Source organism: Rhizopus delemar, genomic scaffold (assembly GCF_000149305.1).
Source record: "Rhizopus delemar RA 99-880 supercont3.5 genomic scaffold, whole genome shotgun sequence".
NCBI lineage: Eukaryota > Fungi > Mucoromycota > Mucoromycetes > Mucorales > Rhizopodaceae > Rhizopus > Rhizopus delemar.
Genome location: NW_027137831.1, coordinates 1,074,961 through 1,102,767, shown reverse-complemented (window position 1 = coordinate 1,102,767; position 27,807 = coordinate 1,074,961). Strand labels below are relative to the sequence as shown.

At 35.2% G+C, this 27,807-nt stretch overlaps 11 protein-coding genes across 11 annotated transcripts; 4 read left to right on the top strand and 7 right to left on the bottom strand.

The window, feature by feature from the left end:
* Positions 1-149: 149 nt before the first annotated feature.
* RO3G_07162 (uncharacterized protein) lies at positions 150-1,589 on the bottom strand (the record flags this gene model as incomplete). Its single annotated transcript, XM_067661752.1, has 5 exons — positions 150-533; positions 580-804; positions 861-1,001; positions 1,054-1,412; positions 1,478-1,589. 5 exons carry the CDS (start codon positions 1,587-1,589, stop codon positions 150-152), a joined length of 1,221 nt encoding a protein of 406 aa, XP_067517853.1.
* Positions 1,590-3,411: 1,822 nt separating this feature from the next.
* Positions 3,412-7,478, top strand: RO3G_07161 (uncharacterized protein; the record flags this gene model as incomplete). Its single annotated transcript, XM_067661751.1, has 10 exons — positions 3,412-4,108; positions 4,162-4,526; positions 4,579-4,992; positions 5,042-5,188; positions 5,244-5,807; positions 5,858-6,019; positions 6,077-6,464; positions 6,515-7,087; positions 7,143-7,256; positions 7,306-7,478. The coding sequence occupies 10 exons, from the start codon at positions 3,412-3,414 to the stop codon at positions 7,476-7,478; spliced, it is 3,597 nt and encodes a 1,198-aa protein (XP_067517852.1).
* A 329-nt stretch (positions 7,479-7,807) lies between these two features.
* Positions 7,808-9,526, bottom strand: RO3G_07160 (casein kinase II subunit alpha; the record flags this gene model as incomplete). The annotated part of the gene is made up of 8 exons (XM_067661750.1): positions 7,808-7,833; positions 7,882-8,179; positions 8,231-8,395; positions 8,446-8,529; positions 8,580-8,690; positions 8,747-8,960; positions 9,014-9,089; positions 9,481-9,526. The coding sequence occupies 8 exons, from the start codon at positions 9,524-9,526 to the stop codon at positions 7,808-7,810; spliced, it is 1,020 nt and encodes a 339-aa protein (XP_067517851.1).
* Positions 9,527-14,789: 5,263 nt separating this feature from the next.
* RO3G_07159 (uncharacterized protein) lies at positions 14,790-15,175 on the bottom strand (the record flags this gene model as incomplete). The annotated part of the gene is made up of 3 exons (XM_067661749.1): positions 14,790-14,794; positions 14,974-15,071; positions 15,126-15,175. The coding sequence occupies 3 exons, from the start codon at positions 15,173-15,175 to the stop codon at positions 14,790-14,792; spliced, it is 153 nt and encodes a 50-aa protein (XP_067517850.1).
* A 2,782-nt stretch (positions 15,176-17,957) lies between these two features.
* Positions 17,958-18,374, bottom strand: RO3G_07158 (uncharacterized protein; the record flags this gene model as incomplete). Its single annotated transcript, XM_067661748.1, has 1 exon — positions 17,958-18,374. The coding sequence occupies one exon, from the start codon at positions 18,372-18,374 to the stop codon at positions 17,958-17,960; it is 417 nt and encodes a 138-aa protein (XP_067517849.1).
* Positions 18,375-20,489: 2,115 nt separating this feature from the next.
* RO3G_07157 (uncharacterized protein) lies at positions 20,490-21,054 on the bottom strand (the record flags this gene model as incomplete). The annotated part of the gene is made up of 2 exons (XM_067661747.1): positions 20,490-20,724; positions 21,011-21,054. The coding sequence occupies 2 exons, from the start codon at positions 21,052-21,054 to the stop codon at positions 20,490-20,492; spliced, it is 279 nt and encodes a 92-aa protein (XP_067517848.1).
* Positions 21,055-21,539: 485 nt separating this feature from the next.
* Positions 21,540-22,337, bottom strand: RO3G_07156 (uncharacterized protein; the record flags this gene model as incomplete). The annotated part of the gene is made up of 3 exons (XM_067661746.1): positions 21,540-21,736; positions 21,798-21,917; positions 22,109-22,337. The coding sequence occupies 3 exons, from the start codon at positions 22,335-22,337 to the stop codon at positions 21,540-21,542; spliced, it is 546 nt and encodes a 181-aa protein (XP_067517847.1).
* A 649-nt stretch (positions 22,338-22,986) lies between these two features.
* RO3G_07155 (uncharacterized protein) lies at positions 22,987-23,722 on the top strand (the record flags this gene model as incomplete). Its single annotated transcript, XM_067661745.1, has 3 exons — positions 22,987-23,000; positions 23,125-23,299; positions 23,672-23,722. The coding sequence occupies 3 exons, from the start codon at positions 22,987-22,989 to the stop codon at positions 23,720-23,722; spliced, it is 240 nt and encodes a 79-aa protein (XP_067517846.1).
* A 637-nt stretch (positions 23,723-24,359) lies between these two features.
* Positions 24,360-24,575, top strand: RO3G_07154 (uncharacterized protein; the record flags this gene model as incomplete). The annotated part of the gene is made up of 1 exon (XM_067661744.1): positions 24,360-24,575. One exon carries the CDS (start codon positions 24,360-24,362, stop codon positions 24,573-24,575), a length of 216 nt encoding a protein of 71 aa, XP_067517845.1.
* Positions 24,576-25,202: 627 nt separating this feature from the next.
* RO3G_07153 (uncharacterized protein) lies at positions 25,203-26,388 on the bottom strand (the record flags this gene model as incomplete). Its single annotated transcript, XM_067661743.1, has 6 exons — positions 25,203-25,460; positions 25,509-25,747; positions 25,799-25,851; positions 25,901-26,133; positions 26,184-26,297; positions 26,350-26,388. 6 exons carry the CDS (start codon positions 26,386-26,388, stop codon positions 25,203-25,205), a joined length of 936 nt encoding a protein of 311 aa, XP_067517844.1.
* Positions 26,389-27,336: 948 nt separating this feature from the next.
* RO3G_07152 (uncharacterized protein) lies at positions 27,337-27,540 on the top strand (the record flags this gene model as incomplete). Its single annotated transcript, XM_067661742.1, has 1 exon — positions 27,337-27,540. The coding sequence occupies one exon, from the start codon at positions 27,337-27,339 to the stop codon at positions 27,538-27,540; it is 204 nt and encodes a 67-aa protein (XP_067517843.1).
* Between the last annotated feature and the right edge of the window lie 267 nt (positions 27,541-27,807).

The following is a 27,807-nucleotide window of genomic DNA, read 5'->3' as shown; positions in this document are numbered from 1 at the left end:
GTTTAATAGCAATTTTCTATAAATTTCTTTTAGTTCTTGTTCTTCTTCATCATCAAATACAAGAAATGTGCGTAAAATCATTTTAAATAAATTGTGATCAAGTGCTATTTATATACGATCAGTAATGGGATCAAGTAACAATGACAATGCTACAAGTTACCTTTGTCGTCTCCATCAAATAGTATGTGACCGTCTTTTTGATCCACCAAATCTACCAGAATCTCTTCTCTCAAAAGCCTTAACCAGCCTTTCATTTTGGTTATTTTGTCTATTTCACTTGCATCTTTATGTAGTTGATTCTTTAATTGTTTTAATTCCACTCTCTCTTCTTCTTCACTTGCTTCACTCAATTTCTTTTTTACATAATCCGATACTTGAATTCTTAATCTTGCATCCTCTGTCTTTAATTTCTGTTTTTCTTCTTCTTTTAGTTTTTTAATTTCTTGTTCTTGTTTTCTTCTTTCAATTTCCTCCAATATGGCTTGTTGATTTGCAATTTCTTCAATTTTTTGACGCTTTGCTTCTTCTTCAAACTATTCAAAGTTCAATATCTCACCAAATCATTATTTATTTGTTTACCTTGACTTCCAATCGTCTACTTCTCTTTTTAGGTATCAATTCAAGCTCTTTGGCTCTTTTTAATTTGGCTTCTTGTTTAACCTTTGCTATTTCTTTTGCCTTTATCCTTCCAATTATTTTCTCTGCAATTTCAATAATCTTTTCTGATAACTCTCTTGGTGCTATCTTTTTGGAGGGTTGAAATCGATTCATTATCTTTTCCCATTCTTCTAAACTTGAACACACCTAAGTAGAAAATGTAAGCCATCTGTCATAATCTACATCCCCTTCTGTCTTCTTACAAGCTCAAATGTGAATTGATTGTTTTTTAATGTTTGCATACCTTTTTTTCCACTTGGAATAGGTGTTTCTCTATAAAGTCTATTACCTCCAAAATACCAATAAGACCATCCTTCATTGTCCTTTCCTAATGGTGATAAGCGCTATATTAAATTTTATTAACAAAAAAAAAATGCATAGGTTATGTTATTTTACCAGTTCATCCACATTCACTTCATTTTTCCAGGATAAAAAATCTTCAGTTTCCAAGTTGGCTTCTTCAATCCTTTTCAACAATTTGATCTTGTCAACAACTGAAAGCGTATGAAAAGGAGCAACATCTGGAAAGAGATCTTGTAAACGTTTTTCATAGTTTTCTCGATTCACTGATCGTCTACTTAACAAAGGTGCCAAGATACGTACAATAACGGTTTCTAGTAGTGCGCTTGTATCAGGTTGTATTAAAGCTTGTTCCAACTCTTCGATATCTAAGGTGGGAAGTTCAAAGTAATTTTGAAATATAGAAAAAAACTGAAAGGTTGTCAAGAATAACCAAGAAGATTGAAGTATTTTATCTACAAAAGGAAATGAGAGTGAGTTTTTTTTTTTCTGGCTGAATAAATCAACAATGGGTACAAACCGGGAGATGACTTTTCAGTTACAGAGATAATTGGTTTTGTAACTGTACGCGATGTCTTTTTATTTTCCTCATTGGCTTTTTGTAATGCAGTGCCGACTTTTCTTGCTGGCATTTCTCCTTTAATATGCTTTAATAAGAAGTCAAAAAAAAAAAGAAAAAGAAAAAGAAAAAACGCGTCCATGAATTTTGAAATTCGCGTTTTTTGATGCAGCCGTATCACGTGATTTAGAAAAAGGAGAGTAATTCATGTGTGTTTAGAAAAGAATTGTTATGTATTTAACTGTAAAAAGTTCTATAATATTACCATTCTTGAAAGTGGCTACTTTTTGCTTGTAGGTGTGATTGGTTTATTGCCATAGAAACAGGTCAAGTATCAGATCTCTCACTTTCAAATCTTTTAAGCAAATACTTTAATATCGAATTGGGGTCCTTCAGTTGCATGAAGGATAGTTTAGCCATCTTGATACTTTTGTTGAAAGCAATAGTAAAATAATTACTACATAGCTTACAGGATAATTTTTCCTGACATTTTGTTAATCCTTTCAAGTCTATTTTATGCCATGAACAAAATAGTCACCTTATTATTAAGATGAACAAATTCTTTTATTTTACATAAAAATAGGATGAGAAAGAACTTTTAATTGGTTTTTCACTTTCCTCAAATACTATCCTTTCAATTAAGTAATTAGTTGATGTATTTATGTGTAACCTTCAATTGAGCTCATCTGTGGAATATTACAACTCTATATTTTTAATTTATTTTATAATTTACAATTATTAGTCTTGTTAATTACTGTTGTAATTATAAGTAATTGCAAAACTTGAGCTGAAATACATGTATTTGCAGTCAAATTCCTTTTTTTTAAAGAACTCAATAGTCTAGTTTGAAACGTGTGTCTCTTTATCCCGTCAGAAATAAAAACACGCGTAAAAAGACATGTGTATAGTCTTTAAGATACTAATAATAGATTTACAAGCGCGGGGAAAAGATCTACATTGTGACGGGTTATTGCTGAAGGATCTTCTCTTTTTGTGATGTGGGTCTAGGCTTGTCTATTTATTTACTTTTTAAATCTTGGCTTTCATTGGATAGATGGTTACTATGTAAATAGATCTTCTAAAACCATCTATATACAATCAAGTAATACTCTCCTAAAGCAACATCTATTCAACTATTCAATATAATGTACAAAAATTCAAGAAAAAAAAAATAGAAAATAAAACACAGAATACAATTATTGTGTTTGTTTGACACCATGTTATACGCTTCATGACTATGAAAGAAAGAATTACCGCCTTCTAGATCAGTCTTTCCAGTGCCAACCACAAACAAGATGTTCATAAAGATTCTAGGTTCAAATGTTTATTAAGAGTAATAAAAATGTCACTACAAAATAAAAGTGGCTGTATTTAATTGTCTTTAAACTCTTTCGCAAATCATTGATGAATTTATATTACCAGTTAAGTAGTACTAAAGAAACCATTCACTGACTGCAAGATTACAAAATCTTTACAAAACATTTTATCGAAAATAAAAAAAAAAGTACTTTTATTGGGATTTCTAAAATTACATCATTACATATGGAAACCTTGATCTTCATATGTTTGCTGTATGGATTAAACTTTTCCCTTCTGTTCAGTGCCATCAAAAGTAATTAACCCCAGAAATACTGATCTCAGGTTATTTTAAAAGAAATAGTAATTTTCCATGTTTTTTATGACAAATTTAAAATCCCGTTTACTTGTGTTGTCTTCCCCTTTTAAAGTTTATTTTTATCCATTTTTTTTTTATTCAATGTATTAAACCTCTTTTTTTCCTCTCCTCTTTTTTCTTTTTTTAAAACACATTCATTCACTCACACTCACTCCTCCCCCTTTCCTCTCACTTTCTCTAAACCCTTTCCCTTCATTACTGTAACATCATCTTTAGTGACATGTCAACTGAACAAGGACCAACCTTAAGAAGTTCTCCTTCTTCAACCAATATTTATAGTCGATATCAACTACCATCTAAAAACGATGGATCCCAAGAACAAGAAACCAAACAAAGCTACACAATGGATCACCTTGCTTATTTTGATTCTTCAGATACACTTCATCCTCAATTGACACCTTCAGCTGCTATTCGAGATAGATATTATCAATCCACACGCTACTTACAAAATGACAGTGAATTGGATGAAGAAGACACGGAATCTATTGGGGGTGATATTCTTGATTATCGTCCGGCAGACAGTGAGGTCTGTGCCAAACCAGAAGGTGCACCGAGTATCTACAGTATGACGGATTCGGTGATCTCACTACGTACAGAATACAATGAAGATGCTAGATCCATCCACAGCATACGAACGGTAGACGATCGACTTCAAGGGAGATCCATGACGTCCAATCTAAATTCATTTGCTGTCAAAACCGCCAGAAAGGTCTCTCGATCTGGTACTCTCTTTCGTTCCCGAGGAGGAGGTGAGGAAAAGAAGAAGTTGGAACCCTTTGTGCCTGTACGTGATAATTTTGCAAGAGCAGACAACTCGAGTGTGAAAACGACAGGTGGAATGAGCTTATTATCTAAGCTGTCTAAATCGACTGCACCTGTAAGAGCAAAATTGTCTGCTTTGTCTGCATTTTCATCCAGTAAGTTAACGCACACTACGTAATCTATAGGTTGCTTACTTGCATCATGATAGAGCACTCTCGAGTGGACACATTGGCAATGCCTGGTAGAAAAAGAGTGGCTGAAAGCGTTTATAATATGCCAGTCTCTGTTCCATCAAAAATAACTTTAAGTCGTCCTTTTCCTCGTATGAACAGCGACAAGCATATTCCTCGCTCTACCTTATCTACTTCATCCTCTGCATCTTCTACTTCTACTAATACTATGATTATATCAGGTTCTCTTGTTGAAGAACCATTATCCATCACTCGCTTACCTTCTATTTATCCTGCTTTATTATCTAACGTGGCAGACGCATTTAAAGAATCCATTATTTTGTCGACAAAAACAAAAGACAGCATCAAATACAAAGATGCATTTGATGGAAAAGAAGCTGTGGTAAGTAGTACATAAATAAAAAATTCATTATTCTTTATTAACACAGCACTAGGATGTATTGTCTGGACTAATTAAATCAAGTGATCGTAACCTGGCTTTGTTATTAGGTCGAGCCTTGGACTCACAAAAATTCTTTCACGATGTGAATTATGAACACCGGCTACGAGATTCAAGTCAAGAATTATATCAATTTAAGGAGCACCTCAGACCCGTCAGTGTCTTTCTTCCATCTGAACAAAGGTCATTGTATGATTTGAAGAGTGACTCAGTCTCTGAATTTAATGTGGACCCCGCAGAAACAGAAGATTTACCAACGGGTGTATTTACACTTTTGACGGATTGTTATTCACCTACCTGTACAAGAGATAAGTTATGTTATTCCGTAAGATGTCCTCGTAGACAAGAGCAAGTCAAAAAAAGTAGAGGTCATTCTCGTGAAGCAAGTCAATCTTATATGATTACTCAAGTAAGCATTTGTTATGACCCAGTGATGATGTGCTAAAACTCTATTATAGCAGCAGGAGGATAGATTGTGGATTAATACTGTACCAAAATCATTATTGGATACGTTATCAAAAGATGAAAAGAAGCGCCAAGAAAATATATTTGAACTTGTCTATACAGAAAAGGACTTTGTGGATGATTTGAAATACATGAAAGAGGTTTGTATAGCTTCATGCCGTAGCAATTCACAATTGTATTCATTCTGCATCATAGTATTGGATGGACCCTTTATTGGATGAAAATTCAGAGGTCACAGGGGACAGAAAAGCCCTGGTGGACAAGATCTTTTGGAACGTACAAGAAGTTTATAAAGTCAACTATCAACTCTCTCAAGACTTACTCGCCCGGCAATCATCTAATCAGGTAGTTGATAAAATAGGTGACATCCTCTTATCACATGTTGGCAAATTCTATCCCTTTGTTAAGTATGGTGCACATCAAATCGTTGGCAAATATACATTTGAAACTGAAAAATCCACAAACCCTTCCTTTGCAGAGTTTGTCAACAAGACTGAGCGTTTACCGCAATCCCGTAAATTAGAATTGAACGGATACCTCACGAAGCCTACCACGCGTTTGGGAAGATATAATTTGTTATTACGTGAAATATTAAAACATACGCCTAAAGGTCATCCGGATCAAGAAGAAATTCCAAAGGCGATGGACATTATAACGCGATTCTTGACGGATGTGAATATTGAAACAGGTATAGAGGAAAACAAATTCAATCTGAGGCTTTTGGATGAACGTTTAGTGAATAAGCATATCTCTAATTTGGTAAGAGAGGATTATTTATCTCTCATCTTTTACTTACAACCATACATTAGGACTTGGATTTATTGTCTGATAGTCGTCAAATTATTATGAAAGGTACATGGAAAAAGAGTTCAGGTTCAGAATCCTCCGATGTTCTTGTTTATTTGCTGGATCACTGCCTGCTGATTATCAAACCAAAACAAAATGAAGAAAAATATAAACTCTATCGCAAGGTAAATCATTCATGCTATTTTCTTATTCGTTTCAGCTCATGTCACCATTGGTTCTAGCCTATACCTTTGGCCTTGTTATCTATTTCTTTCCCTGACCAAACCAAACGAGCAAGTACCATTATACCATTAGGAAGACCTAGTAACGTATCATCCGCCAACACAACCCAAAATGACTCTGTCCAAAATAACACCCATCAAGCATCCAATGCGTCCTTACAACAAAATAAGAATGGGTATCCCATTGCCTTTGTTCATCTTGGCAAACAAAGTTCAGGACCCATGACACTCTATGCACCCACATTAGCAGCGAGAAAACAATGGGCAGATAAAATTGAAGGTCAAAGAAAAGCACTGGTTGAGAAACATAAAGTGTTTCATATCCATTCTACGAGCGAAAGATTCTTTAGTTCGTTTGATAATAAGGTTAACTGTATTGCTGTCTTTGGTAAGAGTTCCTTTTTTGCCATCATTTTTTATATTCACATCTCTTTATAGACAAAGGAAGGTCGTTTGTTTTGGGTGGTGATCAAGGCGTCTATCTTAAAAGAGAAGGCAATGGAGACGAACCCGTTCGTATCTTGACAATGGACAAGGTCTCCCAAATTGATGTTCTTGAACAATCCAACTTGATCCTAATCCTCGCAGACAAGATCCTTTATGCTTACTCTCTAGACACTTTGCTCTCGATAGAATCAGGCATTAAACGTGGTCGAAAGATCAGTAGTCATGTCTCATTCTTTAAGGTCGGAAGAATCCTAGAAAGATCCATGTCGGATGGTAATGGTGAAGCTGTGTCTGAAGAAAAAACGCTAGTCTGTTTTGTTCGCAACAATGCCATGTCATCCACAATTCGTGCCTTGGAACCTTATGAAAACACAGAGGCAAAGAAAAAGAACAAGCACAAGCATTTGGGCCGTTTAATTCGTGGAAATAACGAGGTGCTTAAAGTGTATAAGGATCTCTATATCCCAGGTGAAGCGTCTTCTATACAGTTTTTCAAAAACGTTATTTGTGTTGGAAGCCCTAGAGGATTTCAGATGGTCAACCTGAGTTCTGCCGAAGTACAAAGTAAATTGTTTACTTTTTATATCATGTATGTAGACACTAACAGTGATTGTCATAGGTGTATTGGATCCAAATGATGATAATAATAATGCACTTCTTGCTCATCATGAATATATGAAACCAGTCTCAATGTTCCGACACAAAAATGGAAATATACTTTTATGTTATAATGGTAATCATCTATGCAGACTCTATATTGCGTGCATTAACACAATGAATAGAACTAGCATTTTATATTGATAAAAAGGGTAAACGAGTTCGAAAAGATTGGTGTATCTCTTGGGAGGGTAGTCCTACTGCATTTTCATTCAGATTTCCTTATGTGGTTGCATTCAATACAAACTTTATTGAAGTTAGACATATTGATACAGTAAGTTCATTGATAGATTGTTAGTGTGATAGCTCACATTTATTGATTAGGGGGATTTACTTCAAGTGATACCAGGAAATAATATTCGCTGTCTTCATCCAGATTCAACTGATAGAATTTATGGTGTGATGGATGATCGTCTTATAGGATTTGAAATACTATTTGAACTTACTTTGGTAGATCCTCATCGTAGATCACCTAGCATGATAAAGAACAAAAACAAGAATCCTATTAGAGAACCTTAAATTATTCCCCCCCCCCTTTCCTTTTTTTTTAATACCCTCTCTTATTAAAACATTTGTTTATAAAAGAGATGTTTTACAAGTGTGGTTTTATTATGTGTATATGTATATTTAAGATTGATTTTGTCTAACAGCATCTAATATAGCGAGTTATTATCGTTATAACCTTGTTGTTAAGAACTTACCAAAATAATGATGTACCATGGCTTCCTTAGCAGTAAGACGTTCTTGATGATCATATCTCAATAATTTATCTAAAAAGTCAAGGGCATCTTCAGTAGCAAATGGTTGGTTATCGCTTGTGATAAATTTAGTCCAAGGTTTACGACTGTATTTTCCCAAGATATTATCATATTCAGAATCAAGCTTAATTTGATATTTTTCTGTATATTTAAACAGTTCATCTGTACCAAGCACACGAGCAATCTTTACCAGTTGGTCATAATTATCATGACCGTGGAAGAAGGGTTCTTTACGGAAAATCTATAGAAATAAATGAATATCTTTATTTTGGCTCCATTGTAAATAACTTACCATGCTAGCAAACATACAACCATAGCTCCACATGTCTAAGCTATAGTCATATTCTTGAAAATCAACCAACAATTCAGGTCCTTTAAAGTATCTTGAAGCAACACGCACATTGTATGCAGTGCCTGCGTGATAGAATTCAGCCAGTCCCCAATCAATCAAACGCAACTATACATATACGTTAATTTTCGTTTACGAAGGCATCTAGGCTATTTTACCTGCTTCTTTTCATGATCAATCATCACATTGTGAGGCTTCACATCTCGATGCATAATGCCTTTTGAATGACAATAATCCAATGCCTTTTTTTCCCTTTAACATTACAAATATCCACTTTATTTTTTTTTTTTACCTTTAATAACTCATACATGTAATAACGAATATCATATGGTGTAAGTTTTGGATAAAGAATTTTGAAATCAGTATTATTGACATATTCAGAAATAATAGCAGGTGTCTTAGACTAATAGCAAATAATAGTTAGAATAATAAAACTTACTTAAAACACAATAAACGTACTATAGGATCCCTAACAATATCCAAAAGGCCAACAATATTAACACCACCAGCCAAGTTTTGAAGGATTTTGATTTCACGCTTAATCTTTTTCTTTTTGACAGGTTTCAATGCTTTTATAACACATTTTTCATTGTTGGCAATATTGATGCCTTCAAACACTTCAGAGTATTTACCACGACCTACTTTACGAATAATTTCATAATTTTCTTGGCTCCTATATATAAAAGTTACATATAAAGTGTTTTTTATTCTTCTTTTTCCTTTTACCCCCATTCCACCTGGAGATTATCATAATCCCAATAGCTGGGTGGCAATTTTGAATTGACATCTGCATAGCACCGGGCTATACTTTTACATGATGTTGCATTCGTAGATGCACTCATATTGTTCGAAAAAAAGGAAAAAATGTTTATTTTGAAAAGAAAGATTCCTGTGTAGGGAAGAAAAGAAAAGGAGCAAAAAATGATGTACTTTTTGTTGCACATGTCTATTGAAGTCACACACGGAGTTTAAACAGGTTGAAATCAACAGGACAGATGCAATTGGCTTTTTGCTTTTGAAACGAAATTTCAAATTTCTAATGCTATTACTATAGTAAAGGACTTGAGCAAGCTATTTAAAAAAAATTACAGGATCACCAACTGTATATTATGGTACAAGTCAAGAAAAGAAAAGCGAGCCGTAGATTTTTATTATGACATACTTCAATTTCAATAATATAGTATTTATTGCACTTGTAAGTAGAGACGTTGATAATTTATAGCCATCCTTTTCTCTCATTCGTTTTAAAAGTCTTACCCGTAAAAATGGGTTTGCTTTTAACTTAACTAGAAAGAATGGTAGCTTGTAAAATGTGCTTGACACCATTAATACCAAACATGCAACCAAATAGACTTGAATAATGTTTATCTTTAGATAATTGTTTCAGGCAATATTTGTCTCTAAACGAAAGACATAATGTTATATATTGTTAGTTTATTTAAAGATTATATACAAAAAAAAGAGTGTTCAAAGGCCTTAGCACCTTAATGTTGGGTATGTAAATAAACAGAAAAACCATGGAACTTCAATTTTTGAGAAACACACTATGCACAAGCAAAATTAGATAAAATTAAGTGATATTGTTCCAGTTTTACTGATTTATTCTCCAAAATGAGATGATTTGCTTACAAAAAATTTATGCTCATGATCAATTCACACATGGGCTTAGTATTTCTTTTAAAAAACGTCAAAAAAAATTAAATTTTCAAACATGTTCAATTCTTTATGTTCATATTATATTAAGAGAAGGATGCTTACTAATAAATTTGCTGTTTTTTCAAATATATCTGATAAGAAGCGTGGCAAATATTATTGCACAAACTTCAATAAAAAGAGGCAAATGAGTTTTAGGATGAAAGGTCGCTATTTTGTTTGAAAATAGTCATGATAGCTTATTCAGATACAAATGCTTAAGCTAATATGCGCACAAAGCAAACATGTATATTATAAAAACAGTTTTATATAAATATAGAATACAAGCAGCAAATATGCAAGTTGTCTAAATGAAATTCAATAATAAAATTGTTTAAACACCGAGCTGTACCAAACTCCATATGTCAGTAACCGCTCTATCCTTTATAAAACACAAGAATCCTAAATCATTTTCCTTCCCTTAAAGAAAGTCACAAGACAGATATTGTGAGTCTGAAACACGGTTTCATTATAAAATTTATCATTAAAATGATCAATAAAACACTATTAAAATAAGCTAAATTATAGTACTGAGTAAAAAAAGTGTAACTTAGCACTGAATTTGTGATTTATAATTCATCTCCGCTATCAGAATTTATGCAGAATAATCTCATAAAGAGAAACGTGTTTTTACATGTAGTATCCGTTTTATTTTCAAACACTATAAAAAAATGAATTTCATGTTTCAATGGATGCATATCTATATCATTAAAGCTGTAGCATATTGTCTTCAAGGTCCCTTGAGTTTAATAAACAATCATATGAAATTAAAATGTCGCTCTAGTATTTTAATGCCAGTTCACAAGGCTTCTTTAAATATACCACAATAGAGTGGTAAGCTTTTTTTATGAATTTTGGCTTATATTTAGTCAAGTTAAACATGTATTCCACAATTGTTTTTAATAAGAAAAAAAAAGATGGTTCATCCTATAGTCATTATTGATTTAAACAACTAATTTTTTATCTTTTTATTTAAACTAGAGCTTTTTTATATATCATTTTACTAGCTGGAAGCATTCCCAAACCGTTTTTCTCTACATTAGATGCATTAAAAAAATAAGCGTTTCTCAGATTTTAATGCCATTAAAAAAGCCTCATGAGACATGGCATGATGCTTCCTTTTTATGTTATATCTTTTTTTTTTTTGCATATTCAACACTACTTTTTTCTAATTTTTATATGATCTACTAAAGTCAAATATATGAATAAGAAATTTATATTTCAGCTACATATTGAAAAGAGGAAGTAAACAATATGAGATCAAGTGAACCGGTTGAGAGGACAAGTTACATAGATTATGAACTATATTATTTAAAAAAGAAATTGGGAGATGTTGCATTACTTTCAAATAAACAATCGTCTTATAAAATAAAAATATTCAAGCTGATGCCAAAGCTTATTAAGAGAAAGACGCATATATTTCATCTTGAATCAAGCAATAGCAATAATAAACAATGTTAAGCATTTATTATTAGTAAATAATAATCACCAAAAAGGAATTGATTGACAGCTCAATAAAAACTTTGGTATGTATAGAAACTTTTCCAAACATATTCTTTCTATATCACTTAATAAATCCGTTAAAAGAACGCTTGTCTAAGACTAGGAAAATAAATAACAAAGAAGATTTTTTATATGTATTTTTGCTTATGATATACGTTTCCTCTACTTGAAAAAAATTTGGGAGGGGGTTTATCAGTGACACTCTTTATCAAATAAGATCAAATTAGAGGAATGTCTTTATATATATCCCTAAAGTATTCATACTAAATGAAGCAACCTTTTTTTTTTATCTTTTTCTTTCTTCCTTTTCCTCCTCATTTCCTCAAAAGCAATAAGCAGAATGATTATGGTATTTTATATACCATTGAAGTAAATCTGGATGGCCAGATAAACATCTATCGAGGAATCTTGCTGTCTGTTTTTCTTGTTTGTGACAGAGATTGGGCTTTATTCATTATTATTAAGTCAAAGTACGGTAAGGATCGTAAAGTAGGAAGAGAGAGAGGCTAACATTAAAAGCCTAGCCTTTCTTCTGATGTAACTGATTTGTCTCTATATAGGTAACATCAGGGCATATGAGCTATGATAAAATGCTGATCACAGTACATTTATTTGATAAATATTGAATCCTGTATATGTCTCTTTATGTTTAATACATGGTATGATTGATGCTTTTCAATTTGTACATATCATGATCTTAAGACTGCAGATATAACCATCAATTTTTCAAGACGGAAACAATTTATTTTCAGACGCGGAAATTTAGTAGAGGATCCTTCTTATGAGGACAATATGTTTGATTTTGCATATATAAAGTTTTTGTTTTTTTCATTTCATAAATATACATGAACAGTTGCTATGCAAATAGTTTTTCACGTTGTTAAGCCAGGAGAAATGGTGCAGTTAGTAGAATCAATGCTTAAAATAATTTAAAATTCTGTTTAATCTAAAATATTGAATCATTATCGCGCAATTTGTAATTCCCAAAGGATACCTCTTTATTGTACTACAGGTTAGAGGCTGATACATGAATTCTTCTGTGTACATCTACCAGTTAATTACATTTTAAAAAAAAAAACTCATTTAATATTTTATTGAGAATATAAACAGCATCATGTCAGCAATATGGTTAATTATAGGGTTAAGCAATAAAGAGAATGCTTTGAGACTTTTGGGTGAAATCAGATGTTGCTGATCTAATGCATAGTGTTATCTCTATTTAAGTTATATTTCTATACAAAAACTATAGTATCAAACAAGCGTAAAATAAAATATGATGTCTAGTCAAAAACCTGAAATGATTATGTTACTTGAAGTAGAGGAACGGTAGTATTTGTATTTTGAGAGAAAATTACTTGTTGTAGATCGGATGCTGTATGTATTTTCGTTGGTATTTGGTTGAGTAACAAGATTTTTGCATTTGATGACAGTTCAAAACCTCTTGATCATGGTTACTCAAACTATATCTGCCATTAATGATAATCAGCGATGCTGCTTTTATAAAAACTCAATAGTTTACTAAACTACTTTTTTGGACTTGTTTTACTAATAGTTTTCAAGTTTTCTTTTTTTATAGTACTATTAAAAAATACGAAGCAATATTTGCTTTAGTTGTTTGATTGTGAAAATACTTAAATTACTAGATAGACAGTACTGCTGCAAGACATTTTAGCCACATACATGTGGCTAAATTACTGTTACTTTGCGGCTAAATACTTTATTGTGAAACACAATTTAATTGTCCGCTTATAAGTCCATTGTTGAAACTTTCGTTTTTTTTTTCTTTTGTTTCTCTTTCAACTAATCTTAAAATGTCAAGGAATTGCTGTATATTCATACCATTAAAAACTGGTATAAACAATTTAAATAATTTTATTAGCATTTTTATTCAATGGCTTAATAGGTGTTTACCTCATTACTGCTTTTGGGCTTGTAAATATTTTATACAAAGGGGAATAATTGGTAAACACACTAAAATGTTTTTTTTCTAGTTAAATAAATTATCTGGGTTTTATGGATTAGCTTCAATGGAATACAGCGACTGTGTTGTCGTTCTAACCCACACTTATTCAATGATAGCTTTAATTATATTCTCTTTTGGATTATACGGTATAAGCAAGGTAACAAAAAAAAAGAAATTCTTGGCAGCACAGAATTTATTAAAAGTATATAGGACAATCGTACATTATTACGGCTTTATGCAATATTTTACTGGATTGATTTCTTTATTAGTACACTGATGACAATCTATTTTGCTATCCAGTGGTTTATCTATACAGATCACAGTTTACCTGAATCAGCTAATGATCAAAAGAAAAAGCAAGAGCATGACGATATATTTAAAGCCGAAAGTATAGTTAGTATTGCTATTTTATGCTCAATAAGAATAGTTCAAGTATGTATACCATACGAAAATAAGGGTTTGCAATAGCAATTGTATCTAAACAGTCTCTTAGGTTTACTTTGCTTATCTAGTCACTCAATACTATTTGTCACTGAACAGAACACAATATTCCAAAATAACGGCAGCAGTAGATGAAGAATTAAGTTTTGCTGAATATAAGCACGAAGAAAGCGATAGATAAACACTTTTTATTATTATTATTATACTTTACATTTCATTTAAGAATCTATTGAATTGTATTAGCCTGGCTTCATCCTTTTTTTTAATAGTTATTTACCTTTTACAAACATGCATAACACTAGCAATAAACATTTCTAAATATATTGTTTCTTTCTTCCCTAAGCGCATACGATGCTCCTAAGATTCTTGTATTAGCGCTTGAATAACATCAAGAACATATACTTACATAATACGCTGCTCTCTCAATAATATTTAGCTTCAGGGAGTTGTCTACTTTATTCATCAAAACAAAAGCCAACTTTTTTAAAATTATAGTAGGCTCAATATATTTAATAACTAAGTCATATATATGTTGTCGAATGGTTATTAAACTTGCTGGCGTTGGCTCTTTTATCATCATATCTGTAATTTTGGATATAGCAATTTCCCAATCTAATTCGTCTATTTGTGTCACTTTAGAAAGATCAGGGCTATAACAAATAATTAGTTTAGTTATCTTAATTTATGGGCTTGCTTACTGTCTAACAGCAGTGCTTTCTAGTGATAGTAATGAAGATCGCATGTTTCTTTCAGCATGTTCAGCAATACTAATAGCCAACTGCCTAGGAAGACTGAAATTTTCTTTTGTTGCCACGTGTAAAAGTGCACCCACAACTTCATCTACTTCAGGCCTTGCAACGCGCATTAACAGACATCGAGATCGAACAGGTGCAATGATTTTACTCAAACTGTTACAGCAAAGTATAAGGCGTATAGATGATGTGTATTTTTCCATTGTTCGACGAAGTGCTGCCTGCGCATTTCTTGTTAATTCATCTGCATGGTCAATAATAATAACTACAAATAAACAGACCGTAAGCATCCACAAGCAAAAATTGAATTCTGTATGTTTTAGTTAGTTCCTTACCTTTAAATTGGTGTCTGGCATTGACATCAAACTGCTGAGTTTGGGCAATACTCTTGATAACATCTTGGACAATAACACGATCATATATTCCCAAGTCACTATAGTATAACATTGATTAAACTTATTTGGATGTAATAAGTTAATCACGCTACCTAGGATTTAATTCCAAGTGATAATTACTTGAAACAACTGTAAAGATCATTTTGCGATTCGACGAGGTCACGAATTGCCGTTGCTCTACTTTTAACTATTGTTCCATGTTAGTGTTGCCTAATTCTCTATCTCCCTTTTTTTTTCTCAAGGATTCTACCTTTTCCGTTGAAGGACCATATATTTCTCTTAAAACAGCAGCAATTCGAGTCTTTTTTCCTGCCCCTGGTGGACCATAGAATAACAAATGAGGGAAATTATCTGAATTGGCCTTAAGAAAAACGTCTCATTAATATTATAGAGGTTGCCGTTTTTTAGTAATATTTACAACTTTCTTCAAATGGTTAGACATGTCATTGTGATATGTAAGTTGATCAAGTGTTTTTGGTTTGTATTTATCGACCCAGAGACTCATTGTTATTTTTAAAAAAAAATAAAAAATAAAAAAAAAGGAGAACGCGCCAGTACAATTTAATGTCATTGTTTTTAAGCGCGTCTTTGTGACTTAAAAATGAGGGCAGAATATACAAGGAAGGTATGTCTATGGCTTATATTCAATTTTGCTTTGGTAAAATTCTATCAACTAGTAAAAAGTTAAAGAGGATGAATTTTTTGAGATAAAGATGACTTACTTTAAGCGGACATGTCTTCCTTAAGATTCTTGTTGGTATGAAAGTATTATTTACACGGTCGTATTCTTCATCAGATTTCCATTTCACTTCAGCAAACAATATACTATTTCCACAATGATAGACATTTACAACACAATCAATATCATTCCATGTTCTCTTCTCTGGTGGTTTTGCTGACAATTTTGCATTTATAATCGACTCTACTTTACTTTGCTCATCTGAAGTATCTTTAGGCGAATTCGCTTGTTGTTTTCGCCAGTATTCCAAGATTAGCCCTTTCGCATATCTAAAGATATATACAATGTGTGAGTTCAAAAAAGTTGTAAAAAGGACATTGTTGAATTTACATGTTTCGCTCTCTTTCCCATGTATTATATTCTTCGCCATAATGTTTCCATTTTATTAAATATTCTAATGAATTCTTCAGTAATAAAAGAATAAGTATTATCAGGCTGTATACACATGTAGTAAATATTACATTGTCTCTGGTGGATACGCGATGTCCACGTAAGCTTTCTACTTCATATACTTCTTCATCTAATGATTCACTACTATCTTGTCCTTTACTCATTATATTAATTACAAAAGCAGTTTCTACCTGTGGCACATTTTCTCTCACTTTGTTATCTGTGGCTTATAATTTCATGCACCTCCACGAATAATGAAATCTTATTTTAAAGGGATTTTTATACTTTGCAATTCTGTCAATGTCAGTTATTGGTCATTCCTATGACAATTATTGTTGGCCTCTTTCCAATTCTGGACTAAATTTCTTCCATAATGATGCTGATCAGGAGGACGGTAATGGTACTGTTTAAAGGCGTTTGAGTCCAAACTTCAATTGACGTGTAGCCTGACCTGAGTGATAGATACCCTCATTTTAGCAATATTTTTGCTGGATGCTGATTTGAGTGGGTCCATCGAGAAGGTGCTAATGCTGGAGCCTAATTCATCCATAGGTTTTTTTGAGCCATAAAGCAGTGACGCTTAGTTGAATTGATTACTACTTGGTATCATCATTATTAGCCAAGTTCTAACGAACAGTTCGTGGCCTTTCGAAAGGTGTGATCTTAATTCTTTACTATGCTATAATACATTCAAAACGCGTATGCTGGGCAGCAGTATTTGTTCCTAATGATCTCAAGTTTGGTGGCTTTTCCGTTGGTTTCTTTGGTTGTTTGACAATGAGTATGGTCCCTGATTTTTTATTCATGAGAAATATTATATCTAAATTAAAGATATCTCGTATCTGAGCAAGGCCATCACATAGTCGTATTAGTAAGACAGCTGTCTTCTGCAACTGGTAAAGAGTTATGAAAGAGTGAAGTCCTAGGCGGCCACATAATTGGTGAAGGCTTTGATATCAAACGTTTCTTTTGAAGTACTTAGGGACTTCACCCTTCTTCGTCTTTTGATTTTGAAAAAGCTCAACATCAACTGGTGCGAAGTGATTGGCGGTTTGTATGTATGTATCACTTTGAACACCAAGGCGATAGCTAAACAATGTCCATTTAACTTAAAACAAATTCTCTAACTGCAGTTAACTCAAGTGTAAAGCTCTCGAACAGCTTGGTCAAGCTATCAACTGTGTCTTGTGCGCTTGTAAAAGGAATTTTATCAAAAAAAAATATTAGGTGGTCCTTATGCTTACCATTAAGTTGGCGTTTCTTTCCGTTTACTTTGTTTTTCATTATCCCATCCAAGAGCCTCTCTGGGCCTCTTGACTGTACACTTTTTAATATAAGTGAGGGCGCTTGAATTTATTGTAATAAAAAATAGTTCTCTGGTCATTTGAGCATTTAACATACTTTGGCCCGGTTACTTCTTTTTTAACTTTTTCACGTAGGAATAAGCCCTTTTTCAAGGCCTTCTCCGTCTATTTCAACAATAAAGTCAATAGACCGAGCGCCCCTGTACATATTCAAATATATATGCTTAGATCTTGTTTTCCTCCCTAAAAAATGTCGTCTTGACCATCTTCAAAAAAGAACTTGAATTTTGCTAGATTCATTATAGTGAATTTTAAGCCTAATTCATTGAAATTTATTCGAATACTTGAATTAAAAATAACGTACAGAAATAAAGCTGCTACTCTATACACTAACCAATTAAGTTCACTTGAACCACAAATTGGCACCGGCAGCACCTTATCCAAATTATTGGCGGGATTCATTGAAAATACGAAAAGAATATGTTTCAAGTTTAGTCCATTTCCATTGAGCTGTCTCCATCTGAGTCGCTGAAAGTTGGTTGGTAATTTGCTGAATCTTCTTCTGGAGGATATAAATGTTCAATTACGTTAGATCTATATTCTGTTTCTTCATGCGCTGAAAGAAAATCATTTGATTGACTGCCCGTGTTACCCACTTCTGTAGGAGCATCATCAATGCTAAAATTGTCTGCATTGTCTAAATTTGTGTTGTTTGATTCTTCAAGTAACTCGTTAGAGATGACAGGCTTTCCTTTTACAGTTGTAGAAACTTTAGCATTCAGCACTTTTTGCTTTCTTTGAAACAATTCTTCTTCTAAACGGATAATTTCCTCAAGCTTATCTTTGGCTGTAAGTTTTTTCGGATATGATTTTGCGCTGACTACATTAAGTGAGGGGTAAAGTGACATGGTTGAAATTATAAAGCAGTTGATACATAGCAAGCGAGTATTTTTTTTTTTTTCAGTTTGGCGCTCTTTTAATCTTCAACGTATAAGATTGATAATATGTACCTTCATGCATCAGTATACTAAAAATATATATTTGATATGATCCAATTATAAGAATAATTGAAACTGAATGAACTGTATCTTTCTGAACCTATGCAGTATTAACTGTGAAAGTATTTGTATTTTATGCAGTGTTCTGATCAGCAAATATCTGGTTTTCCCAACTGTCCTGTGACTGTTAAAAAGCATTTAAGCTTGCCTTACCCCTATTTTGAAATATTTTTTTTTCTTCTGGGTCACAGCATGTCATTATTATCTCAATTCACAAAATCTGCTTTTCAGCAATTCACAAGACAACAACAACCTACTTTAACAACATGGCAACAATCTTCATTCATGTACAACATTGTTCGTACCATGAAGGTTCGATCTTCAGTCAAGAAATTATGTGATGGTTGTACAACAGTTAGAAGAAGAGGAAAGCTTTTCGTTACATGTTCAAAGAATAAAAAGCATAAGCAACGCCAAGGCTAAATACCGTGCAGATGGTTCTTTCTCTAATAGAAACCCAAAAGAGTCTTTGTGTATAAATAATAAAAACTTCATAGCTCTATGATATACAACAATGGGGATTTTTTTTTTTTTTTTTTTGATGACATCTCCAAAACGCTTAATATTCTCTAAATAGATATTAGCAACCAAGACAGACAAGATCAAATACGTATAAAATATTTATTTGAACAAAGTCACCAATGATGCAAAGAACTATCCGATAACAGAGTAATAGACATCCATAAAAAGTTCAATCGCTCTTGTTTCCTGAAAGCTCAATAATCGATCAAAAAGGTATGTATAAAAAGTATCAGTGTATTTTTTGGTATCTACTTGGTGTATAAACCATTGTACCTTATCTTTTCTCTTTATCAAAATGAACACAACGTGCTAAAGTGTTACTATGATAAAGGACATCATTTACTCTATAAACAATGATTTATAGCTAACAAAGAAAAAAGCTCAGGCACTCATCTTCTTTTGCTACTGCAGTCTTCAGGGCACCCATTTGCGATCCTTTAGAAATAAGTTGCACTTTTTCAGATCTTAATTCGCTGTTTTAATCACTCTCATGTTATGGTTTTCAAGCTGCACTTTTTTACAAATAAAAGCCAGTGATTTACTTTATACAATTTGCCTTTTCTGTTTACCATAAAGAAATATGCTGCAGAGAACAGTCGATTAAACAACCTAAAAGTATTGGCTTTATTTGTAGAACAACCAAGAAAGCAGTGATCAGTTTGGATTGATCAAAACTTTAATATGGCTAAAAGGATTTTTTAAATGTGCAACTGATGCTTCTATTCCTTACAAACATATAGAATGTAATACCATAACTATCCAACTTGTTCAAAAAAAGAAGAAGCTCCATTCTTTGAGGTATTTGTAATAAAGCCAAAACTATATCCGTGATATGGATGCAATCTCTAAAGCTGACCTAACCACCATGGGTTATTGATTATCTTTGCTTTTCTTTCCTATACATACATGTCAAAGCGTCTCCATTGATTTCTCCAGCTGTTCACTTTTTTTCTTTTTGGCTTTGTTGGAGCCATGGTTATCATTTGTGTACAATGTCAACAAATCAAATAAATCGACAAGGGAGTAAAACAAGACGTTGTAAAACTGTAGAATGAATATAAAGAGACGATGAAACCCAGGGAAGAAAATAGATTGCAAGAAAATTAAACTTTGTTTCTTACACATCTAAATTCAGATGATCAAAAACAAGGTTCAACCAGACCATCAACTATGGCAAATTAGATAAAACAAGAAATGTAAAGTGCTGATATTGGTACTAAGAAAAGATCAAGACTTATTCTTTAGATCATCGTCCAGAACAATAACTCTTCAAAGAGATTTTTTCATTCTAGACATAAAAACGCTTATAAATTGAAGTTTAAACAACAACACTTTTGAAAGAGATTACTACAACCCCTCTAGCTCAAGCCTCAGTTAGTATAAGGATGGTCAATTTTTTTTTATTCTGAAAACAATACCACATTGGAGTGAAGGCCATCCGGACTAATTGAAGTACAACAACCCATACGTCAGCTGCCGAAACGAAGACCAAAAATGGGGTACTGATGATTGTGATTTCAATCTAGACATATTACGTTTGGAGAGGTGATCGCAAGTTGTGTAACAAATGATGGATTGCCACCCCATTTTGCCTTGATGCAGTTGAGTGATGATTTTAAGAGGTGCGCCTCTGCAGAACCCAGCGGACACGAATCCTTGGTTGACAAAGAGATCCTTGCTACGATGTGCTATTGATACCCAACAAGGCGCGTCATTTTATGACGACCACCAATGCCTTTGATCACTTTTTGGTTTGACGCACTTGTGCGATGTTGATATTGAAGCCCTGTTTGCGAGGGTGGATACGACCAGGGATGCAGTGGCACACAATGGCAAGTGCACAGTCCAAAATGCCTCGTACACTTGTCTTGAGCCTGACCATCAGCTAATGCATCCATACATGCCTTTTGCCACAGAAGGATGGTGCCAAGGGCTGGGTGATCGTCCTGAGAGACTTTGCTTACGATCGTCCAAACCACGTTTCCTTTGGACAATAGGGCATTCCCATTTTGCTAAAGTTGAAAAAGAATGGGATGCCGTTTTTGAAGGTATCAGGATCTTTTGTTTTATTGCACACAAGAAGACGATGACAGCCTCTATTCAACTTGACACTATCTTCCTGCTTAATTTCTTTGAAAGCGAAAAGAGTACGATTGTTGCATTGTCCAAAGGTGTTTCTAAATGGCCCATTTTGGGATGCAAGCACAGATGCTCCTGCCAACCGTGAATTAAGCCCTGCAGCTTTTTTTTTTTTTGCTCAAAAACATATAGATTTTAATCAATGTATAAAGAGAACAAGAGGGTTAAACAGCATTTCATTTTAAAGAAACTTGCAGAAGAAGAGAAGCAGGGTCCAGTGATAGACCTTGGACGGCCTTTCGGATTTATTTTAGAGAAAAAAAATGATTCGATTATAGCATTTTGTTTTTAATTCAATTTTAATATACATCACAAGCATTCAACGGCTAAGATCCAAGACATCGTTGTAAGCACTTATGCCTTTACTGCCACTACAGCATTCATATAAGTATAAGCATCAGAGTGAGTCAATCCATATTGGAGTTCTCTAAAATACGCAGCTTGGTCCTTTTGACTTTCGAGACCCATTCTTGATCCTACGACAGGCAACATACTCTTTACTGTTTCAATCCAGTCCCAAATGAACCTCTTGGCTGCCATGGTATTAGAGGCTAAGAAATCAAAATGAGCAAATCATGATGATTCAACAAAATCCATGTGCACGAAGCTTACCCATATCCACCGATCTATAATCTGTTTTTACTGACCTTGCCTGCTTGTTTTCGGACACCATCTGTTTTAACTTTAAAGCAATACGAGGATCTTGGCCTCTCGATTGACATGCAGCATGAACTAACAAGACAAATTATTCATGTGGTCTGTCTTCTTCATTCGTTCCAACTCACTCTCCTTCAGAATCCTTTGCACTGCTTCGTTGCCCGTCATCTAAAAGCAAATAAGGATCAGTTCGTTCCTTGTTTACGCGTGATTTGAAAATGGACGACATGCCTTAAGATCAAACTCAAGAAGTTGAATCATTCCACCTGGTTTCGTTACACGCAAGATCTCATCAATCGCCACTGGCCATTCTTCCACCTTGAAAGCCAAGATGAGTAGTCTCATGTGCACAAAATCAAAGCTGTTGTCAGGATAAGGAAGTCCTTGAAGAACATTGCCAATCCGAAAGTTTGTCTGCTTTAGTGATAATCGCTTGTTGGTCACATCTTCAATATCGCATCCTTCGTAAGTACAGTTTGGATATTCGGATACCATGTCCTAGGATGAACCCATCAGCTCACATGGATTGTCCATCGATGTTTTGTGCCTTACCAAAATCCATGCACCCGATCCACAGCCAACGTCCAAAACAGAGATCCCTTGCTTGAAATCTAACTTTTCACATACATCTTTTAATATGTTTCTAGAAATCAATCGTCGTTTTTAGTCGCTCAACTCAAAGAGTGCACAAACAAAAAAAAAGTAGAGTACCCTTGGTAAAGTTCTTTGACAGCAAAGTGTTGCTGAAAGGACATGAGAATGAATCATTCAGTTTAGATTAGTATGTAGGTTACCCCTGTTAATCTATATTGCTCTTCTTGGTCTTTAGGTAGCCAATACGTCGAAGTTTCCTCTTTGTGAAAATCTCTATTTGGGTGTCGAATGATATTCTTTTCGGAAAAGGTTGATTTGGCATCCTTGTTTACACTGGATTTTTTATCTTTTTCATTCATATCGACTGAACGTTTTATAGATAAAAAGAAGAAAACTAGTTCAAATATATAAAAAAAAAAAATCCTTGCAAATAGATGAACACAAAATCTTCTTTGCACTACCCGGGAAAAAGGGGAAACAACTTTTCTGTAGTCGTGTAACAACCAAACGCCCTTTTTTCTTTTTTTCGAGAAAGCAGTAATGGATTTTCATGTGTGAGAGCCAGTGAGCCTGTTATTTCTTTTACAAAAAGCCTATGTAGAATTTACTTTGCTCATTTTAGTATACCTGCTTTTTCATCATGATAAATAGTTTTTGTATCATTTAAAAGAAAACATGTTAAATAAAGCCGTGCTACCTTTCTCATTTACACACAGACAACCACCCTATCAACACACACACCAAACAAATTCAATTCTTTAGAGGCCTATGAAGAACAAGAGCCTTGGTTATCTAAACTGTATTCTTTAGATTCACATAGAAAAAAGAGCATGAAGCTGGTAGTGGAACGGATAGAGGCTGAGGTAAGACGTAGGGTCCTAAAGTCAACAACAGAAAAGGGAGAGGGTATCGATATTGAAGAGGCGTCCAAGGAGAGGGATGGATTAAATAAAAGAGATTTGATTGCATCCTTTTCTCAAGAAGACATAGGCTATACGGTGTCTACGGATGACAAAGGAATTTGAGAGCAGTTTAGATTTTTGATGAATAAGATCTGTTTGCAAGCGTATGTCATCTGTCAGACAAATGAACTCCTACTCTGTTTTGTTCATGATGACTCCTCCACCCCATGTGTTGTAGATAGAGACATGACCAGCCCGTCCTCTCCTTAGTGTGAAGCCATAGATCATCGATTTACAAAAATAGCAGCTCAACGAAGCTTATTGAACCTTTAGTTCAATCCCTCATCACTCGCTCTGGTGAGGTTGTTCTCGCTTCGTCCATGATTGGATCGCACAATGGATAGTTTGTCTTGATTCAGGTGGAGCCCGAGTCGCATGACACTACAGTGTTGCATGGAGTGGGGGCATCGTTGAGGTGCCTGAACCAACAAGGATCCATATCAATTGACCCCACGGTACTGATTTCAGCTCTCTCATTCTAAAGAACTATCTCCAATGATACCTTTTGTCTTCACTCTCTCCCACATCGATTCACAGACCCAACGCTATGGCGAAAGAACATCACAACAACCCATGATCATGAAAGTCCCAAACAATGTTCCTATGGTTATTTATCCTCGTGTTGTCAGGGATAGAAACCGAGCTTTGGGCAATAGCATCGCTACTTGCTGCTTTTATTCTTGTCTTCATCGTCCGATACTAGAGTCGATCATTGGCTTTGCTGATAGACCCCATGATTGCCCATCGTCCTTTTGACGTCACTCTGTCATTGTGTGTCTTCTTTCAAAGCAACAGGATCGTTCTCAAAAGAGATTTCTTTGTCTACTTTGATCCATCGCTTCGAAGGCTAGAGTGTAGTTAACTCACATGATAAACATCCAATGGCTCGTCGGATCAAAAGAGGATGCTATTTTACCCAATCAACAACTTTAAAGATCACTACTTTTGTTCTCTTTAAAAAATGGCAATAAAGAAAATGGGCTTTAAATCATGTATCGATCCAGCTTTCTATAGGAGCATGGTACTCTTGTACGATACAATCCGTTTGAAGTATGCTTTAGATGATTTGAGCTCATGGGATGTAGATCAAAGAGTGTTTCCGATGGATGGTTCTTTGTACGCCTGTCCTGACGGAGGATACCAAGCAAAGTTGCAAACAAGGTCATGGACTCAATGAACACAGCCAAATGAAATCTCTTCTTCACAAAAGCACCTACCCACAAGCCTTTTTTTTTTTTTCGTCCCCTTTGACAACCCATAGCGTCTACTTGTCAAAAGAGCAAAAAGAGAGTCCAAAATCCTTTTCTTGGAAAGGAAAGACGTGAGGCCCTGACATTGAATTAGTTGGGCGTCATCCTATTTGTATATGCATGTGGAGAAAAAAGGGATGATGAATTGAATCTTATTTGTAAATAAAAGCTCTTGTTCACTTTTTATTTGATATGAAAGCAAACGACTACGGAAGGAGCTGTATTCTTTTTTTTTTTTTTTTTTTTGAAAGGCGAATGCTCTGCTGACAGTGGAGATAAACCACGGGAGAAGACAGCCAGCGATGAGACGTGGACTGATTCATGAAAAGTCAATGTCATGCTAGACGTGCAACACATCCTGATTGGAAACAAAGCAATTCGAACGAGAGGAGACACAAAAGACAAAAGCCAAGTGGTCTTTACGACGGCGGTTGATACTCATGTTTAACAACGCATCACCGGAGAAGATTCCGATTGGATGAAATAGAAACTCCCATTTTATTTCACACATCCCTTTTTTTAATCACTCATGTCTATTGTCCTCTCCAGACTGTTTACCATTCACCCCATTCATCCTCAGCCCCACTCTTCTTTTTTCTGTTGGCCGAATTTGCTCTTGCACGCACCGAAGAGGCGGCGGAGACAGCAGGAGGTCGACTGGCTGGAGGTGTGGAGGCCGTCGTGGGCGAGAGATGATCACTGCTGTAGGAGGATCCCAAGTTTTTGCTAAAGAAATCTTCATCGTTCATGTCGTCTGTGGATGTCGGTTGGCTTGAATACGTAAAGCTCGAGCTGGCAAAGGAGGTGTTGGACTAGAAAAAAAGATGAGTGACAAGCTCAGGCATCCTGTCTGCATTTACCCTGGGTTGCGTGATGGATTGGACATAATGGTTGACATTTTCACGTACATGATCTCTGAATTGAGGATCTGCCAACTGAGCAGCAGCCGGCTTCACATAAGTCTCATTCACCGTCCGACCGAAATCAACCGCTGCCTTACCCACATAGGATAAAAGTGACCAGCCTTTTTCAATAGCAGCACGTGGATCCTGGATGATTTCATGAAGATCTGTGTTGGACGATTTGGGTTGGTAATCAACTATGAAAAAAAACATCAGAAAAAAGGATGCAATCCAATCTTGTCTCTTACACTGAGGATTGCCAAACCCTGTGAATTTTCCTCCTTGGCTGGGTGGTAAATCCCTATGGAAACAACATCAGTCCTCGATGTCGTTCGATGAACACCACTTACTCTGGTCTGGTATCATTGAGATTGCCCAGTTTTGCAAAATACTCTTCATTGCGTGATTTCGTGTCGGTGTAGTTGCCTGATAAAGAAATGGAGGAACTCGAACGTTGTTCGTTCGACAGACGCTGTGGTTGATTTAAAGTGCGGGTGCCTGCGGTCGTGGTGCTCGCAGGACGAGGGGGTTTCTTGGCAGCCAGCGTGGGTGTCCAAGAACGGCCTTCAGCCTCCGCATTCAACTATGAAGACGAATGAACATCAGCTTGGGACAACTCTTTGGGATACACACCTTGTCTCTGTATAATTCAGCAAAATGGCTGTGATATTTTTCTTTGACAGGCATGGTGGGTGAATAATCAGGTTGAGAACTGAAAAATTCCTTGGCTTTCTGGTTGCCTCCCAACTGAAGATGAGGTGAGTTTGGTTTATTGGAAAGGGTCTCTTGTTCTATTTACCTCCATCTTTTTTAATTGGTCATCAAACCATTTGTCCATGGTGATTGAACGAACAAAACTAGAAGCTATTGTTTAGGATGTCTCTGTGGCGATTGTTTTACAATACCTAATATGAACACCAAAAGAACGATGAATACCTGAACAGTCTAAACAAATAAAAATGCCATAGGAAACACTTGCCCACTGTGGATTAGGTGCTCCACAGTCAAAGCAAGTCTTATTTTCTCCTGTTCTTTGTATTTCGTACAACTTTTTTTTATATTCTGCTACTGACATTGGGTCTATAAAGAAAAAAATAAAAAAAAGAAAAGAGGGGGGGACAAGTTTGTGTGAGCACGTTTTTTTTTTTTAGTTTCAGCATCCGATTCAGACATGAGACAACATATTGAAAAGGTAAAGAATAAAAGGGGATATTATATTTGTAAAAATAAGGATACAACTAAATAGCCATTTAAACCAATCAATAGTAAAGCTATGAGTATAGATACGACCATGACTATTTTACCATTGGCATAAACAAGTGGTTCAGGCAGCGTATCTATCATCAAACTGGATTCTTTCTCTTCAACGGAAGCGGGCGATGTCTGGCCAGGGGTGACGTCTTCATTCGGTCGAATAAAATAGTTTTTGACCGTTTGCTTATTGAGCTTGTTGAATTGTGGGAAACGGGTCCAGTCGGCTGTGGATCTCGAAAACCTCAGACGGGCCACCAGACGATCAATCAGGGACATCGTGGCCTGTTCCGTCGCCAAAGGGACCTCTCGGCCCTCTTTCCTTTCCACCACCACCTCGAGCTTCATGGTCGATTTTTTGGATGTCAAATAGACCAGAGGCACGACAGCAAAGGGTAATTGAATACTCAGGGCGACTTGACTCGCCACCAACATATTACTTAAGCCTGAGCGTCCAGCAATGCATGCCGCTACCATAGCTGGTATGATCGCTATCAGTCTTGTCACGATCCGACGTATCCAGGGCCGGGTGGTCATGCCCAAGAAACCACTCATGATCACTAGCCAAAGCGAGATGAGAACACAAAGCATCTCTTTCCTTTTTCTTTTACCTTGTCCTGCCAACGTAGCCGTCAGCGTACTCGACTGTCCTGCGCATAACAAAGCGAGGGCAAAGACCGTCGCTGCCGGTGGACCCAGATATTGTCGCAAGAGCGCATGGGCACTGAACAGATCCTGAATGGCCTGCTGCTGATGGTCGGGTGCATAGAAAAAATTGGAGGAGGCGACGATCAGGATCGCACAGTTGACGAAAAATGCAAAACTGAGGGCCACGAGCAAGTCCACAAAGCCATAATGTAAATTGTCCTTCAAGGACCGTTCGAGATACGCTCGGATGCTTTCGAAATCCATCGCACGTCGATCGACGTCAATGGACGTATGGGCCTCTGCCTTCTCAGCCTCTTGACATGCCAAGGCGTCCGGTTGGACATCGAACGGACTGCGT